Source organism: Apium graveolens, chromosome 3 (genome assembly GCF_009905375.1).
Source record: "Apium graveolens cultivar Ventura chromosome 3, ASM990537v1, whole genome shotgun sequence".
Classification (NCBI taxonomy): Eukaryota; Viridiplantae; Streptophyta; class Magnoliopsida; order Apiales; family Apiaceae; genus Apium; species Apium graveolens.
Genome location: NC_133649.1, coordinates 225,426,347 through 225,444,570, shown reverse-complemented (window position 1 = coordinate 225,444,570; position 18,224 = coordinate 225,426,347). Strand labels below are relative to the sequence as shown.

Below are 18,224 nucleotides of genomic sequence, written 5' to 3'. Positions count from 1 at the left end.
TTGGGGCCAACCCTAAGATTAGTTGTATTGTAACCTTAATTTGTAATTTATTCTTGTAACACTTAATGTCTGTAAAATGTAAATGGAGCAGACTGGAGCATTTTTCCCTAAACAGTGTCAAGTCTAAGAATTCTATCTGGAAGAAGATCAAGAAGGTCATGCCTCAGAAGAATTATGAAGAAGCTTGGAGTTGAATAATTCTGTCTGGTGAAAAACATTCTAAGTCAAGATCTCTACAATTCACAGAATTAGTGTTATAGAGAAGTCATTCGAGAACTCAGAAAGACCTATTGAGAACTCAGAAAGACCTATCGAGAACTCAGGAATTGTCTATCGAGAACTCAGGAATTGTCTATCGAGAACTCAGGAAATGCTATTGGAGATATCGACAAGTCAGATACCCATTCGAGAACTCAGAGATATCGACAAGTATACATTCATTAGAGAACTCTGAGTTATCGATAAGCTAAAGTCCATTAGAGAACTCTGAGTTATCGATAAACCAAAATTCACTAGAGAACTCAGAGTTGTCGATAAGTCAAGTCAACAATGAAGTTTCAGAGATATCGACAAGCCAACATGCCTATCGAGATGTCGAGTTCTCTACAGCTTAATTGGAGATCTCGAAGTGAAGAAATTTCTCTAAGTACAGAAGTGCAGAACAGTTCAATATCCAAGGTTGCAAATCAACAAACAATTCACACAGCTGAATTGACAAGTCTACAAAAAGCAGCTTGAGAGATGTGCAAGATTAATGGTAAAGATTAACTGACAAAGGAAGATTAAAGTGAACACGGGATGCTAAAGATATGCTAAGCCAGAAATGGAAGATCTGTTTTTCTATAAATAGAAATGACAAGTGACAGTTTAGAAAAGCTAATAGCATGTCTTATTACATACTATGTAAACCAGAAGTTAACTGAGTTATAAAGTTAACACTGGTCCTTAGTCAGTAGTAACAATCTAGATAGAAAATCTTGTATTCTCTCTCAAGAAAGAAGCTAAGTTCTAAACCAAGAACTTAGAGATTTTGTAGCAAAACACTTCTTAATTTTTAATATAAAATTAAGTGAGTTTTGAAGATCTTTGTTTTACATATTTGCATTATTATTTATGTTTAACATCTATTCTACCAAATCATTGATAACAACCAACTGCTAAACCCAAAGTCAATCAAAAAGTAACCATTTAAGACAAAACACATTCACCCCCCCCCCTCTGTGTTGTATTCATATCTAACAATTAACATGACCTTCTTTATATGTAGCTTGTCTTTAGTTGGCAAGCATCCTGTAATACTACGCCACATAAAGTTTTTAACTTTTGGCGGAATATGAAGATTCCACAAACGCTTCCAGAAGCAAGGATTGTCATACAAGTTCATATCATATTTAGTTTCCTGAATTAGTAGAACATAAGTTGTCTTTACTGAATAGACTTCGTCTTTCTCCTTTCTCCAATACCAGGTATCGTTGTTAGCTTCTGAAAGAGGTGTAGCTAAAATAATATTAGCATCTCTCGGAACAAAAATATATCGCACCAAATTTACATCCCATCTTCTTAAACCTGGTAACATTAACGATGACACCTTTTGATTCTGAATGGCCTCACTCCTCGTCATAACGTAAGGGCTATCACTGCTAGGTAACCATGGATCGTTAACTATATTAATAGACCCGCCATCGCCCACTCTACATCCCATCCCTTGTTTAAGAATATGCTGAGCTGCCAATATGCTTCTCCAGATAAAACTCGGATTTGCCCCTATCTTGGCACTGAGAAAATTGTCTTTTGGAAAGTATTTTGCTTTGAACATCTTAGCAACGAGAGAATTTGGGTTTGTAATAAGCCTCCAACCTTGCTTTCCTAAGAGAGCCAAATTAAACTCATGTAGGTTTCTGAACCCAAGTCCCCCATACATTTTTGAAACACTCATCCTCTCCCAGCTCATCCAGTGTGTACCTCTCTTTTTTTTTCCTGATTTCCACCAGTACTTACACATAAGCTTCTCCATGTCTTTATACATTTCATCAGGAAGAAGAAAAACTGACATTGCGTACATAGGGATCGCTTGTGTAACCGTCTTGATAAGAACTTCCTTTCCACTCTTGTTCATTAAATTCCCATCCCAACTCTAAATATTGCTACTAACTCTATCCTTCAGATACCCCAGGACTGTTGTTTTACTTATACCAATACAACTCGGTAGTCCTAGATATTTAGTATTCGAATCTGCTTCATGAAAACCCAGCACCTGCAAGATCTCATCATTTACATCCTGCTGAACATTCCGACTGAAGAAAATACTAGATTTTTCCGTGTTTATTTTTTGACCCGAGGCTTATTCAAAAATTGCTAGAATTTCCATGACCTGCACTGCTTCATCTCTAGTGGCATGACAGGATATGTAACTGTCATCCACAAAGAACATGTGAGATATTGAGGGGGAACTTCTTGCAACTTTAATTCCTTTTATCAAGCCAAGATTCTCGTAAGATTTTATAATGGCTGATAAACTCTCCATGCATATCAGAGAGCAGGTATGACGAAAGGGGGTCCCCTTGTCGAAGGCCCCTGCGAGGAAGAATGTCACCAAACTCCTTGCCAGAGTGAGTGATTTTGTAACGAGCTATAGTAACACATTGCATGAAGAGATTAATAACTGAATTATTGAAACCCAACTTACCAAGCATGACTCGAATATAACTCCACTCCACTCTATCATATGCTTTACTCATGTCAAGCTTTAATGCCATCCAGCCTTTTTTACCTTGAGTTTTACGTTGCATGTAATGAATAATCTCAAACGATATCATGATGTTGTCTGAAACTATCCGGCCTGGAATGAAAGCGCTTTGTTCTTCTGAGATGATTTAATCAATCACCTTCTTCAAACGATTAGCCAGCACTTTAGAAACTATCTTGTAACGAACATTGCACAAAGAAATTGGTCTAAGGTTAACCATTTGTTGAAGATTATTCTTTTTAGGAACAAGGACTATTTAAGTGTCAGTGTATTGATCAGCAAACATACCATTTTCAAAAACAGATCTTACCATCATTACGATGTCACCACCAATTATGCTCCAGAATTTGTGATAGAAACCCGGGCTGATGCCATCAGGGCCTGGAGATTTATCTGAGTGCATGTGAAAAATGGCTTGTTTTACTTCTTGGCAATTAACAGGCTGCAAGATCATGTCATTCTGAGCACTAGTGACCCTGTTGTCGACACATCTAAGAATATTATGCCAGTCGACTTCTGTTGCTGCAAATAGACCTGTGAAGTACTCTATCATTAACTCTTGCAGCCCCTCATCCCACTCTACTGGTTGTCCTTCTTCATTGAACAGAGATTTAATCTGGTTACTTTTTCTACGAGCTCGGGCTATAGCATGAAAGAATTTATTGTTCCCTTCTCTGAGCCACAATTGTTTCGACCGTTGCTTCCAGAATATTTCCTGCTGTGTGAGAATCTCAGTCAACTCCTTATTTGCGTTTTGATTTCTTTGAACTGCGTCTCTATCTCTGCGACCCTTGGTGCTTCTAATGATCTATTTACATTTATCAATTCTTTTCTTGAAATTTCTTGTAAACTCCTGTCCCCATACTGAAACTTCTTCTAAACATTTGCTCAACTTTGTATGCAGATTTTCATTATGATTCTTGTACCACAAATCCTCCACTTTACGCTTACAAACTGGTTCTCTAAGCTAGGCATTTTCAAACTTTAAATTATGATTTCTCGAGGGGATTAGAACTTTATTTTTTGGTTTAAGAAAGATGGGAATGTGATCTGATGTTGACACCTCCAAGTTAACCAGCTTTGTATCTTTGAACAGGTTCAACCAGGAGCTAGATGCCAAAGCTCTATCTAACTGATCTCGACCCATTTATCTGTACCATGCCCCCTCTCCCAAGTGAACGGGTAACCAGTTAGCTCCATGTCATGCAAATTGCACTCCTCTAGGACCTCTTGAAAGCCATTAATAAGCCAAGATGGGTATAACGACCCTCCTCTTTTATCAGCTTGACCAAGCACATTATTCATGTCTCCAATCAGAACCCAAGGATTCTGAAATTTTGCGAGTGCAGATGCCTGATAAGGTTCCAAGTAGACCTTCGTTTTGTTCTATTTGGTTCCCCATAAAGGCCCATTAGTCTAAACGGATGCCATCCCTGAATAGTAACCATCACATCAATATGATTATTACTGTAAGATTGAACAGAGATCTCATCTTTATTTCTCCATATAATTACAAGGCCTCCTCCTTGTCCTTGACAGTCAACACCGAAAGCACCTTCAAAATTGATTTTTTTCTAACATTTTCTGCTTTTTCTTTTTTACATCAAGTTTCACTTATGAAAATAATACTGGGCTTCTTTTGGATTGTTTGATCCTTTAGGAATTGTAAAGCCCACAGGGTGCCAAGCCCGTGGCAAATCCAACTAAAGGTCGTCATAATCCTTGGCGGGCCCGAATATCGAAACCTGCCAATAGCCCTTTTTTGGCCCAATATTAAGTCCATCTTGATCAGTGCTGTCATTTTCCGTAACTTGCTTTATCTCTGTGCTTATCATCATAATTTCTTTCCCATCACAATATGTCCTCCTCTTTTTATTCTCTAGAATTACGCTTTTTACACCTGTATTAGGTTTCCCGCTCTCAACTCCTTTCTCTGAATTCAAACTCCCTGATTTTCCTCCCAACATATCTTTATGTTTCATCCTATCTCCTGATTTTTGGCTAGCATTATCTTTCACCGATATTTCCGGAGCTGATAACTCTGTTTGAACAACTCTTGCCGGTACCGGATTTTATCTTTCGCCTAAACCACCTGCTTCTGATTCTGATCTATTCTCTTCTCCATTTCTCAACCACTTTGATCCTATCAGATTATTTTACCTTCTCAGTTATGCTCTCATCCATGCACAATATGGTCTAGTTATGTCACTCTCTGGGGTGTTAAATAGTTTACTACATAATTTATCCGCATGTCCAACGATTCCACAGATGAAGCAAAAGGTTGGTACGTGTTCATATATGAATGTGATCCAGCTCCAATCATTACCATATGTGCGAACTCTCATCCTCCTTCTTAAGGGTTTTGTAATATCTATGTCAACTCTTATTCTCATATATTCCCGCCACACACCTTTGTAATTACTTGGGCATGAACTAATGTATCGACCTACTTGATTTCCAACCTCCTTCATAATTCTTTCTGACATAAATCCTGGTTGAACATCATGCAATTGAACCCATAAATCCATTATATCTAATGGAACACATCTCAGATTTATGATGTCATTCATACGACCAATTACCAAAACTCTACGATTGAAAGACCATGGGCTCCCTTCGATCACCCTATTCAAATCAATAGTATGATAAAATTGAAAAATGAATAGATTGGCATCTATATTTTTGATATAGACTCCTTTTCTTGGTTTCCACAGGGATGCTAAAGTGTGTTGCATTGCTATGAAATCAAGAGGTCCTTCTGTTAAGAATTTCCCCACCAGACAAAGCTTTGGATCCCCTGCTATCTGTTGGCCAGCTACGTTATCCTCTCCCACATCTTCTAGGGCTACGCCTCCTTCATCTTCCTCATCCAAACTTATTTCAAACATTGATTGAGTTATGTTTTCCATTGACATAGTGTTGTAGATATGATCGGCTAAAGAAATGAACAACTTTTGAGAATCAGTAACTAAAGTGACAGACACGACTTACATATACTATCAAACCATGGCAAAAGCTAAGACTTTTTATCTTTTTTTGTTATCATAATATATTGACTTAAGATAAATGATAACTGATCATTATGAACTTCAAAACCTTCTTCTTGTTCTTTTTCCCTTCCCCCTACTTTTCCAGATTAAAGTGAACAATATGTGTGATGAACAAGTGTGTCTCCATTATTGTTGGAGTGTATCGGAGAACTATAGTTAATCAGAGTTTTTTGTATTGCAATTATATGTGATTTTGGTGGTTGATACTTTTAATATATGTAAAGTATAGGTTTTATACATATGTAATGTAATATAGACCTCCATTTCATCCCATCTAACAGTTTATAAATGTGACTTAAGACAAAGGTTTTAGAAGTTAGATATAAAAAACAATTGTTAAAAATAATATATATTGACAATGGTTTATGGCATCTGTTGTGTAACGGACAACACACAGGCATCAAACAAAAATTTTAAAAAATTGACATAGTAACTCTTAGCTGTTATAAGAAATCGTGGCCCTACCTGATTGGTGAAAAATATTTCACTTGGATTGCTTTATTGGAAAAATAAGAGCCGTTGATTAATTTCACTTGGATTGATAAGTTTGCAAAATGAGAGCCGTCAATTGTGATAATGTATTACACAATGATTTTTTGAAGAAACTGTTGTATAAAACATCAAAAAAAAAAATTTGAATCCCGAATAGTCATTTTAATTAGTTTAAATGATTTTTTCGACGATCCAACCGTATAGATGTTAAGATATATCAATTTTAGTCAAATAAAAATTTAAAAAAATCAATTTCATAATGCATGTCATGATTAGAAAAATCTGATAAAAGTCCAACTCCCAAACACGAAATTTGTTCCCGATTAACCACATTATTTTTTTAAATAATTTTTTCGACAATACAACTGTACGATTGTTAAAATACATCGATTTTGGTCATAGATAAAATTTACAAAAAAAATTCAAGTTCATCTTGCATGACATGAATAGAAAAATATATTGAAAGTCCAACTCTCAAACACAAGATTTGTTCCCGATTAACCAGATTATTTTTAAATGTATTTTTGGAAAATGCAACCGTAATGATGTGAAGATATATCGATTTTAGTCCTCCAAAAAATTTACAAAAAAAAATATCAAGTTCATCCTGCAAGATAGGAACTAAAAATGTAAAAGTCCAACTCCCAAACACGAGATTCGTTCCTGATTAACTAGATTATATTTTTAAATAATTTTTTCAGCAATCCAACTGTACGAATATTAAGATATATCGATTTTAGTCATACAAAAAATTTACAAAAAAATTTCAATTTCATCCTGCATGACAGGATTAGAAATATCCGATAAAAACCCAACTCCTAAACACGAGATTCGTTTCCAATTAAATAGATTATATTATTAAATAATTTTTCCGGTGATCCAACCATATAGATAAGAAGATATATCAATTATAGTCAAATAAAAAATTTACAAAAATTTTCCAAGTTCATCTTGCATGACAGAAATATAAAAAATATGGTGAAAATCCATGTCCCAAACACGAAATTTGTTTTCGATTAACCAGATTTTTTTAATAATTTTTTTGACGATCCAACTGTATGGATGTTAAGGTATATCGATTTTAGTCATAAAAAAATTTTAAAAAAAATTTCGTGTTCATCTTGCATGCTAGTAATAGAAAAATCTGGTAAAAGTCCAACTCACAAACACGAGTTTTGTTCCCGATTAACCAAATTATTTTTCAATGAATTTTTCGATGATTCAACTGTATGGATGTTAAGATATATCTATTTTAGTAATGCAAAAAATTTACAAAAAAAATCAAGTTCATCTTGCATGATATGAATAGAAAAATCTGGTTAAAGTCCAACTCCAAAACACAAGATTCGTTCCCAATTAACTAGATTATATTTTTGAATAATATTTTTGGCCATCCAACCGTACGGATGTTAAGATATATCTATTTTTGTCATACAAAAATTTTATAAAAAAAATTCAAGTTCATCTTGCATGACAGGAATTGAAAATTTTGGTGAAAGTCCAACTCCTAAACATAAAATTCATTCCCAATTATCCAAATTATTATTTTTAATTAACCAATCATACGGATGTTAAGATATATCAATTTTAGACATACAAAAAAATTACAAAAAAATGTCAAGTTCATCTTGCATGACAGGATTAGGAAAATATGTTAAAAGTCCAGCTCCGAAACACGAGATTCGTTCCCGATTAACAAAATAATTTTTTTAATTGATTTTTCGACGATCCAACTGTTCGATGTTAATATATATCGATTTTTGTTATAAGAAAAAATTATAAAAAAAATTCAAATTCTTCTTGCATGACATGAATAGAAAATTTTAGGAAATGTCCAACTCCTAAATACGAGATTCGTTCCTTATCAACCTGATAATTATTTAAAATGATTTTTTCTACGATCTAACCGTACGGATGTTAATATATATTAATTTTAGTTGATTATGATTTATATAAATTACTATTAATTATATTACATTAATCTTTAATATAATTAAATAAATTATGTAATCATGCCGATAAATCAAAAGAATATGGTTTGCCAACAAATCACTGACAGCCAACAAATCGTGAAAGATGTGGTAATCAGGATGGACACCAGTCTTGTCCAAGATAGCTGCGTAGTTGTTAGGAACAAACTTGGCTCCATTGAAAGTAAAAGTCTTAGATATTTTGGGTAAAGTCATTATACTGTTTGTTAAGAAAACTTAAAAACTGATTAGTGTATCAGAGTTTAACAGAGAGAGAATAGAGAGAGTAAAAAAGAAGAGATAGAGTTGAATTAGAGATAAAGTGAAAATCAAAATCATAAATTGATTTTGTATATATCTACATACTTAGACTGATAAACGGTTCAAATTAGTGGGACACGTGGCACAATCGTGTAGTATAAACAATAATCATGGAACAGATTAAAAGGAATCGTTAAAGATGTGCACGGTTACACAAGGTAATGTTTATAATTACTGAAACTTTTTTCCTTTTTTACACGCCACTAATCACATAATAGTAATCATTAAAAAATAATTACTTAAATATCTAAACCCACTTATTCAAATAAAATATTGACTTAGATGTTTCTGAATAAATTCAAAAATCATCAGAGTTTAAGAGTCAACCCACATGTGACCTATATCAGTATTTATCCAACTATCAGAGTTTATCCATGTAAAGTATTTCAGAGAGTAAATTATTAGAATTTAACACTCTAATCAATTTTTATAAAGCAAATAGCATGAATACATGGTATCAGAGTTTAATACAGTCATTAGATTTTAAGAAATACTGATTCCAATAAATAGATCCCAAACTCTGATCACTTATTCTTGTAGCAAAAATTAACTTATTCCCCAGGATTTAAGAAAAATATTGATATCATTCCCAACTCATTCACCAGTCTTGTAAAGGTAGCTTTATAAAGTGGTTTGGTGAAAATATATGTTAATTGCTGATCGGTAGTCACAAAGTGCAATTCCACTGTACCCTCACTACACCATATATGGCCTATCGCAACACCCCTCCAAAAAAATGTTAACTAATATGTTACCCTAGATATGGCACTCATGAGCTAATTTAACATTTTCTTTTTTGTGTTACCTTAGCCAAAATCGTGGTGTTACATTAGGTTGAAAGTGTTGCAGCTTGCGACATTCTGGTCAAAGTGTTACCTTAGAGTATTAAAACATAAATATGTTATTTTTTGTAAGATTAATTATTAATTTAAATTCATTTTTTCAAGAATCTAAGGTGATATACAAATAAAATAAATAAAATTCATGATGATATGCGAATTTTGCATATATTAAAACTTAAAAAAGTTAAAATAGGAATTAAATAGCAAAAAAAGTTAAAATAGGAAGTTTTAACCTAACAAAATTTTAGAAAAGAATTTTTAAAAGTAATAAAAAATATAAATTGCCATCCTCTTGATATGAGTACTGTTATATACGTTTAAAAATAAAGATATATAATATTTAAATATACATATTTATATAAATGATAAAATAAATAAATGTAAATATTTTTCCCTAATCTAAATATTTGAATACAGATTTATAGAACCTTGAAAATTTTGATAAGCGAGCAAAATTTATGAAAATATCAAACCCATCGCCCAATTTTTGGGTAAAAGCCGACCTATTTTTAGCCCATTCTATACTTTCTCAGTACACTATATATTATCTATATGTGACTCGCTATATCTTGTAATTTCTGATTAATAATTAGGCATTTGTATTTGAACTTTAGGCTCAATTGATTTCAATATCAAATTAGGTCTCAATTGAATATCAAATTGGGGGTTTGATCTTCATTTTGAGTTCAATTACTTTCATATATTCGCTTAAACTTCATTTACCCTCTCTCCCTCCCTCCCTCCCTCCCCCGCTCCCTCTCTCTCTCGTTTTATGTTTTTTTTATTTGGGCTTTGCATTTGAAGATTTTGATTGTCGGTATTGCGATTTTATCCCTTTTTATGATATCTTTGTATAAAAAATTTGTCCATCATTTACATATTTTTGTTTATTTAACCAAATTTGATTGATCTATTTTTATATTTGTTTCGGTTTTATATTTTTATATTTTACATATTTTTTATTTGTTTAACCAAATTTGATTGATATATTTTTATATTTACGGTATTTCGATTTAACCATTTGCATCTGAAAAATGAAAATAGTTATTTTCACTCTTAAAATTTTATATATTGGTGGTGCTCAATTTTTATATTTGTGGACAGGTACTAAGTTTATCATGGTGCAAGTTACAGGTAGAGCGGGTTCACATTATAAAAGGAGTTAGTGGCACCATCAGGCCGTCAAGGTGAAAAAATAATCTTACAGTAGATAAATTACTTGTGAAACCATATAGCAACAGAACAATTAGTTTTGCACGGTCCATTCACAAAATGCATTGTCTGGTTTCAGAAATAGCATGATAGAGTCTACCCTGATTTTCATTTAATTGATTATATATGTGATATGTCTACAACTAAACTAGCCTAAAATATGTACGACTACCAGCCAAAAGTGATAAGTATCGTTCTTCTTTCAGGATGACCTTGTTGCTTGGACCTCTAGGTTGCGGGTTTACCACTTTGCTAAAACCCTTGCAGGAAAACTTGACAAGTCTCTAAAGGTAGTTATTTTGCCTTAGTATTTTTCCTCCATTTCCATACCAACTAAAAGCTATTTTTAAGAGAATTTATTGATTAAATTGAAACTAACTCAAAGCATATACTGATAATGTATTTAATCTTATCTAACTAATTACTACTTTAATCTTTTTTTTGTAGAAAAAGGCTAAGAACCTTAGGTAGGGATCTCTCACACATACACACATACACGTCTATGCTAGATTTAAATATAATCAAGTAAATATGACAATATAATAGATAATACAAATAAATTTTAAGATATCCTAATATCACAATTTTACCTTTAGAAGCTCTATATAAGAAGCCACATAAATCCATTCAAGGGCTTTAGCATATTGTTGGCACATTATTGTATCCTTGTAAGCCCAGTAATTTTTATCATCTTTGGTCAGGTTGACAGGGAAGTTAACGATACCATAGTGGATAATCTCAAACCACAGGAACATGCGGCTTACATAAGTCAATATAACTTTCATGTACCTGAGATGACAGTAAGAGAAACCATTATTTTTTCTGCCCATTGCCAGGGTGTTGAAAGCAGGAAAGGTAATCATATATTACTCATTACATAAATTTTCTATAACCATTAGCCCCATACTTTTAGCTTTGTAATGCAGATCTAAGTAAACACTAACAAATCAGCCTCTTTCTGCCGAACTCTTGGTGGAACTCAGTAGAAGAGAGAAGCCAGCAGGATATATTCTAGAAGCAGATGTAGATATATACATGAAGGTGCTCAAGACATTCAGTAGACTATTGACTATTGTTACCTTTATACAATATTCTGATACGAACAGTTTCTTTCCCTTTAACAGGCGATATCAATCAACGGGCTAGAGAAAAGAAAACCTCCAACCAGATTATATTCTAAACGTAACTTTCTTGAAAAAAATAAAAAAACCCTTTTTTGGGTGGATTCTTATTTAAAAATACAATAATGTGCCAACAATATACTCAACAATAATAATACTAGAGAGATCCAACTAATGATTTTATATTTGTTTCAGTTTGCTCTATATCAGCTCAATTAGTTTCTTCAGTTGGTCTTTGTGCAACTCTACTTTGGTTACATAATAACTTGTTTCAGATATGTGAGATCCGCGATTTTGCCGACTTGGGTGGATTGAAATAAAATAATGTCTAATTTTAAATATTTAACTCTAGATCTCATTATTACATGTTTGCAATTTCTTTTTGTTAAGTCGGTTAGAAGGTTTGTTGTGATTAGGCTTGCATTGTTGTTGCTGACTAAAAGGTTTTTTGGAACACATTGTTCATAAACTTTTTTATGATGTCAGCTAACACTTTCGTAGATCTCAACATGCTACCTGAACTAGAAAAGGAAATTGATAGCTCAACCAGTGGGGGATGATTTCACAAGCCTCGAGCCCATTAGAATGATGAAAATCTTAGAGAACAAAGGAAAACTATTGTCCCTTGGTTGAAATATCTGCTATTGAAAATGGAAAAGTAGTTTCTATGGTTGAGGTACCTAGCGCATAATTGGAATACATTGAATCTGAGAATCTGGATGATGTTGACACAATTCTGAAGGCAATGGTTTTTAACTATTAAATCTTAAGCATATGCAAATATATTGTGATGCAATATTATCTTATTTTTGGCCTTTTAATATAAATTGTTTCTTTGTTTCTTTTCTAGATTCTCTTAGGTGGCCTAGAGTCAAAAGACTGGGTTGTCGACTGTGGAGCACTCAATAATGTATGTAAGTTCTCTCTGTTCCACAAGAAATTGTTGTATGAAAAACTGCAAGTCTTAATTTATTTATATTGGGAAGATAGTATAATACAAAAATCATATTTCAGATGACTATATAGATTATTGCATTAGCATATAACCACTTAAAGTAGTTTTTTTAGAAGTATGGTTGCCAATTTTTCCATTTTGTGCGAGGCCAGTATGATATCACTTGTTATAAAATCAATAAAGAACTCGACAAGTGCAATATGTAAAATAGCAGTTTTGACCTTCATTGGCATATTTAAGGCGTATCAAGTTATCATATATTATTTTACATGGCTAGGCATCACATGATTTTCTGTAATACAAAGGAAAAATACATTAATTTTGATTGTAGACAACATATATGACCTGAGCAAAATCTGGAATATGTTTAATATGTTTAATTATTTAGAGGTCATCCCTTTTGGCAGAAAAATAAATAAAATAAAGATTTTGGTTAGAAATAATTACAAACAATGTAAGATTTTAAAAAATAAAGACTTTAGTAATTAATAATTACAAATAATGTAAGATTTGTTCCTTTTATTTCTTTAAAGACATAGCCAAAGATATTAATTGTTGTTTATTTTTATATAAAATGTAGGTGATAAACTGTGGCCAGCAAAAATCAATCTCCAGGAAGCAATGCAAATGAAATCACAATGGTGGATTCTGCCCATTTTCATATGTTTTCCATACAAAAGCCAATGATTTATGTTAACATATTGTAGTTGTCGTCGCTTTAAATTTGTAATGATTTAGTTAAGTAGTTTGAGTTGGTTTGTGTGCAGTACATTGTGGTATGTAATAATAATTTGGAATAGTTCCATTTTCAGTATCAATATTTTCTTTTTTCTCAATTTAAGTGTTACAATAGGCTGTTAAATTGTTACAATAGCCTATGTACAAATGTTACAGTAGCTTTTCGAAGTGTTTGTATTATCTACCAAAGTGTTATCATAGGTACTAAAAATATCCCATCAAAAACATGGGACCCACATGCCACGTCACCACTGTGGGCCCACATGCCACGTCAGTATAGAGGATGCAAGCCACGCCAGCACTGTGGGCCCTACAAATGTCACATCAGCATGTTATGTCATTACGTCACCACAATATGGGGCCCACATTGGGTCCCACTTTTTAAAAAATTTTGTGCCACTTTAAGGTATCAGCGAATAAAATAACATAAATTTTATATTACCGTAAGCTGTTTTTGGCCTTTGGTAACAATTTAGGGGCCCTATTGTAACATTTTTTTGGTTACAAAAGGCTGTTTTTGGTGTAGTGCCTCCATCACATGTTCTCTAATAAAGTGATACCTTATGCTGATGTGCTTCGTCATTGAGTTTTGTACTGTATTTCCTGTCATTGCAGTAACACTTTGTTTATCGCAATATATGAATTTTAGAATACTCTAATTCATAATCCAGTAACTGATTCTTCATCCAAAGAATTTGTGCACAACAGCTTCCTGCAACAATATACTCAGCTTCTGTAGTAGAAGTGAAAATTGACTTTTATTTCTTACTAAACCAAGAAACCAGTCTTCCTCCTCGAAATTGGCAGCTTCTAAAAGTGCTTTTCTTGTCTATTTTGCATCTTGTAAAATCAGCATCCGAATATCCTATTAGCTTAAAGTCTAATCTCTTGGATACCATAAACAAGATTCATGGTGCCCTTAAGATATTTAAAAATTCTTTTCACAGCTATAAGATGTGGTTCCATTGGATCAGCTTGAAACCTTGCACACAAATAGGTAACATACATGATATCAGGCCTACTAGCAGTCAAATAGAGAAGTGAGCCAATAATACCTCTATAGTTAGTTATATCTATTGATGCACCGGTATTTAAATCTAACTTGGTTGTAGTGGCCATGGGAGTTATAGCAGTTGGGCTATCTTGCATTCCAAACCTTTTCAATAAATTTCTGGTATATTTAGATTGATTAATGAAGACTTCTTCTTTAGTATGCTTGACTTGTAAACCCAGAAAGTAACTTAATTCTTCCATCACACTCATCTGATATTTGGACTGCATTAGCTTGGTAAATATCTCATAGAGTTCATCATTTGTAGAGCAAAAAATGATATCATGAACATAAATATGAACTAATAATAAGTCTTTACCATGATTCGTGTAAATTGATTTTTATCAATGGTACCACTTTTAAAACCATTGTCCAGTAAAAACTGTGCAAGTGTTTCATACCAGGCTCTTGGAGCTTACATTAGTCCATAGAGTGCTTTATCTAATCAGTAGATATGATTTGGATATTTTAGATGAATGAACCCTGAAGACTATTCAACATAAACTTCTTCCTTAAGTTCACTATTTAGAAATGCACTTTTTATATCAACTTTGAACACTTTAAACTTCATATGAGCAGCATATGCCAGAAAGATTATGATGGCCTCAAGTCTTGCAACATGAGTAAAAGTCTCAACATAGTCAATACCTTCTTGCTTAGAGTAGCCCTTTGCAACTAACCTTGCATTGTTTCTTGTAATTATGCCCTCACTTTCAGTCTTGTTTTTGAACACTCACTTAGTAACAACTACGGATCTATTCTTTGGCCTTGGCACTAGAGTCCCGACTTAATTCCCTTCAAATTTATTGAGCTTATCTTGTATTAATATGACCCAATCAGCATCTTGAAGAGTTTCATCCACTTTCTTTTGTTCAGTCTGATATAGAAAATAATAATAGGGATATTCACTTTGAGTGGCATTCCTTGTCTTTGCACCACTATCAAGATTTCCAGTAATTAAGTCAGGAGTGTATGACTTAGTCCATTTTCCAGCAGAAGGAAGTTGACTCCTAGAAGTTGATCCCCCCATGATCCATGAAGTCTCTATTTCCATCTTGATGTGTACCACTATTATATCCTGAAGCTCCCCTTGAATTAGTACTTTCAGAATGTTGTGCAAGACATGCCTGTACAATAAAAATACTAAGTCAAATTGACAACCCTAAGTAAGTTGTATTGTAATCTTAGTTGCATTTTGTATTATAACATTTAAAGTCTGTAAAAATGTCAAAGAGCAGACTTGAGTCTTTTTCTGTAAACAGTATCAAGCCTAAGAATTCTATCTGGCCTCAGAAGAATTATGAAGAAGCTTGGAGTTGAATAAATCTATTTTGAGAAAAATGTTCAAAGTTAAGATCTCTACAAGTCACAGATTTAGTGTTACAGAGAATTCATTCGAGAACTCAGGAAAGCTACTAGAGAACTCAGAGATATCGACAAGCCAAATTGAAGACATGAAGATTGAAGATATCGACAATTCATTTCTTCACTAGAGAACTCAGAGTTATCGACAAGTCAAAATTCATTAGAGAACTCTGAGTTATCAACCAGTCAAAATTCACTAGAGAACTATAAGTTATCGACAAGTCAAAATTCATTGAAGAACTCCGAGTTATCGACAAGTCAAAATTCACTATAGAACTCTGAGTTATCGACAAGTCAAAACTCACTAGAGAACTCAAAGATGTTTATAAGCCAAAGTGAAGACATGAAATCGAGAGATCTCGACAAGATAAATTCTCTTATAGAGAACTCAGAGACCTCTACAAGTCAAAACAATAATAGAATGGTTAGAGATATCGATAAGCCAATATACTTATCGAGATGTCAAGTTCTCTATATGCCTAACTGAAGATCTCGAGGTAAAATCTTAAAGTACAAATCACAAACCAGTTCAATATCCAAGATTAACAATAAAGAAACAATCCAACCAGTTGGATTGACAAGTCTACAAAAAGTAGCTTGAAGAGTGTGCAAGATCAAGGGTGAAGATTAACTGACAAAGGAAGATCAAAGTTAACACAATATGCAAATATAAGCTAAGCCAGAAATGGAAGATATACTTTTCCAAAAATGAAAATGATAAATGATAGTTTACTAAAGTGAATAACATCTCTTATTATACACTGTGTAACCCAGTAGTTAACTATCATATAAAGTTAACAATGGTCCTTTGTTAGGAGTAACAATTTAGATCAGAAAATTCATGTATTCTCTCAAGATTGAAGCTAAGCTCTTTATCAACAAAGAGGCTAGAAATTTTGTAGCAAAACATTCTTAATTTTAATATAAAATTAAGTGAGTTTTGAAAGATCTGTATTATCCTTTGTTGCATGTTTAATTTCAGTCTTAACACATCTCACTACAATATTTGATTTACTTTGTTCACAACCATAAATATTTCAAGAAAAACAGAAAAATATAAAAAACACATTCACCCCCCTCTGTGTGTAATTCATTACCTAACAAGTGGTATCAGAGCAAAATATAAAAGTAAACAGATTCAAGATCTTGGAAGAATGAATACACAGAAAATCAGCAGCATCAAAATTCATACTTTTGACAAAGCTAACTACACTCTTTGGAAAAAGAAAATGTTGTTGTTTATCAGGATGGTCAATCCACTCTACATTTAGATTTTCAAGAATGGGCCCTTCACTCCTATGGTTAGAGTTGAGGAATCAACAGATGGTGATATGGCCATTCCAGCTTATTATGCTCCAAAAGACCCTTCTGAGTACACTGAGCCTGAGAAAGAAAAAGTTTCCCTAGGATAGTGGCTTGCAGCTGATATTGATAGAGTCACTTAACAATGTAATGTACAACAACATTGTCAACTGTGACACTGCCAAGCAGATCTGGGAAACGATTGAAATACTTTGTGAGGGAACTGAGGAAGTTAGATCTAATCAAAGAAGGATACTGATTTCACAGTCTGAGGGTTTCATGGTTAAGCCAAAAGAAAGTATCACTGATGTGTTTGAGAGGTTTAATAAGCTGATAAATGACTTGCAGCTCCATGACAAATACTATGAAGCTGAAGAAGTGAACTTGAAATTTTTGCTTATACTCTCTAATCATTTGGAACAGAAAATTTCAGCAATCAGAGAAGGGAGAGACTTGAGCAGAATAACACTGGAAGTTCTATATGGAATTCAGAAACATATGAATTAGAGATGATTCAAAGGAAATCATTAAGAACTGGTCAAGGGCATATTATGGATGGTTCAAGTGCTCTAATTATCAATGAAAGCCAGACCTCTAATGATGAGCCAAGATCCCAGACTCTAGTTGCCTCAGCAAGTGAGTAAAGAAATAATGATTCACAAGAACAAGTCATTCTGGAATTGGAAGAAGATGAGTTATACACCCTAGATGAACTTGATGAGCTTGATCAGTCAATGGCCTATCTGGCAAGAAAGTTCTCTAACATTAGAGTAAAGAAGCCAAGATTCTTCAAGGGTAAAGGATAGTCATTCAACAAAGACATCAGCTGGAAAAGAAAAGGGAAGTACACATCTGATAGCAAAAATGGTTAAAAAATTAGATTTGTTGACATATCAAAGATAAGGTGCTTCAATTGTGATGAACTAGGCCATTTTTCCTACAGAATGTAGGAAACCCAAGAAAGCAAAGAAAGACAAAGCTTATCTTGAACTGGAAGCAAAATATGAAGCTCTTCTGAAGAAACAGCAAAGCAAAGCTTATATTGCAGAGGGAAAAAGT

General features: G+C 33.3%; 1 protein-coding gene and 1 long non-coding RNA gene across 5 annotated transcripts; one reads left to right on the top strand and one right to left on the bottom strand.

The window, feature by feature from the left end:
* Nucleotides 1-4,914: 4,914 nt before the first annotated feature.
* Nucleotides 4,915-5,655, bottom strand: LOC141714852 (uncharacterized protein At4g02000-like). Its single transcript, XM_074518348.1, has one exon. The coding sequence runs from the start codon at nt 5,653-5,655 to the stop codon at nt 4,915-4,917; it is 741 nt and encodes a 246-aa protein (XP_074374449.1).
* Nucleotides 5,656-10,492: 4,837 nt separating this feature from the next.
* Nucleotides 10,493-13,480, top strand: LOC141710979 (uncharacterized). Of its 4 annotated transcripts, none has more exons than XR_012571170.1 (7): nt 10,493-10,608; nt 10,840-10,923; nt 11,335-11,488; nt 11,560-11,674; nt 12,241-12,496; nt 12,605-12,664; nt 13,290-13,480. It is a non-coding gene; the product is annotated as an uncharacterized LOC141710979 (long non-coding RNA). The 4 variants fall into 4 exon arrangements; XR_012571171.1 differs by having other exon boundaries at nt 11,758-12,496; XR_012571168.1 differs by having other exon boundaries at nt 11,335-11,674.
* Nucleotides 13,481-18,224: the final 4,744 nt, after the last annotated feature.

Bases quoted from the DNA above. Each gene is read 5' to 3' on its own strand.
- LOC141714852 (XM_074518348.1), bottom strand. From the start codon at position 5,655: ATGGAAAACATAACTCAATCAATGTTTGAAATAAGTTTGGATGAGGAA.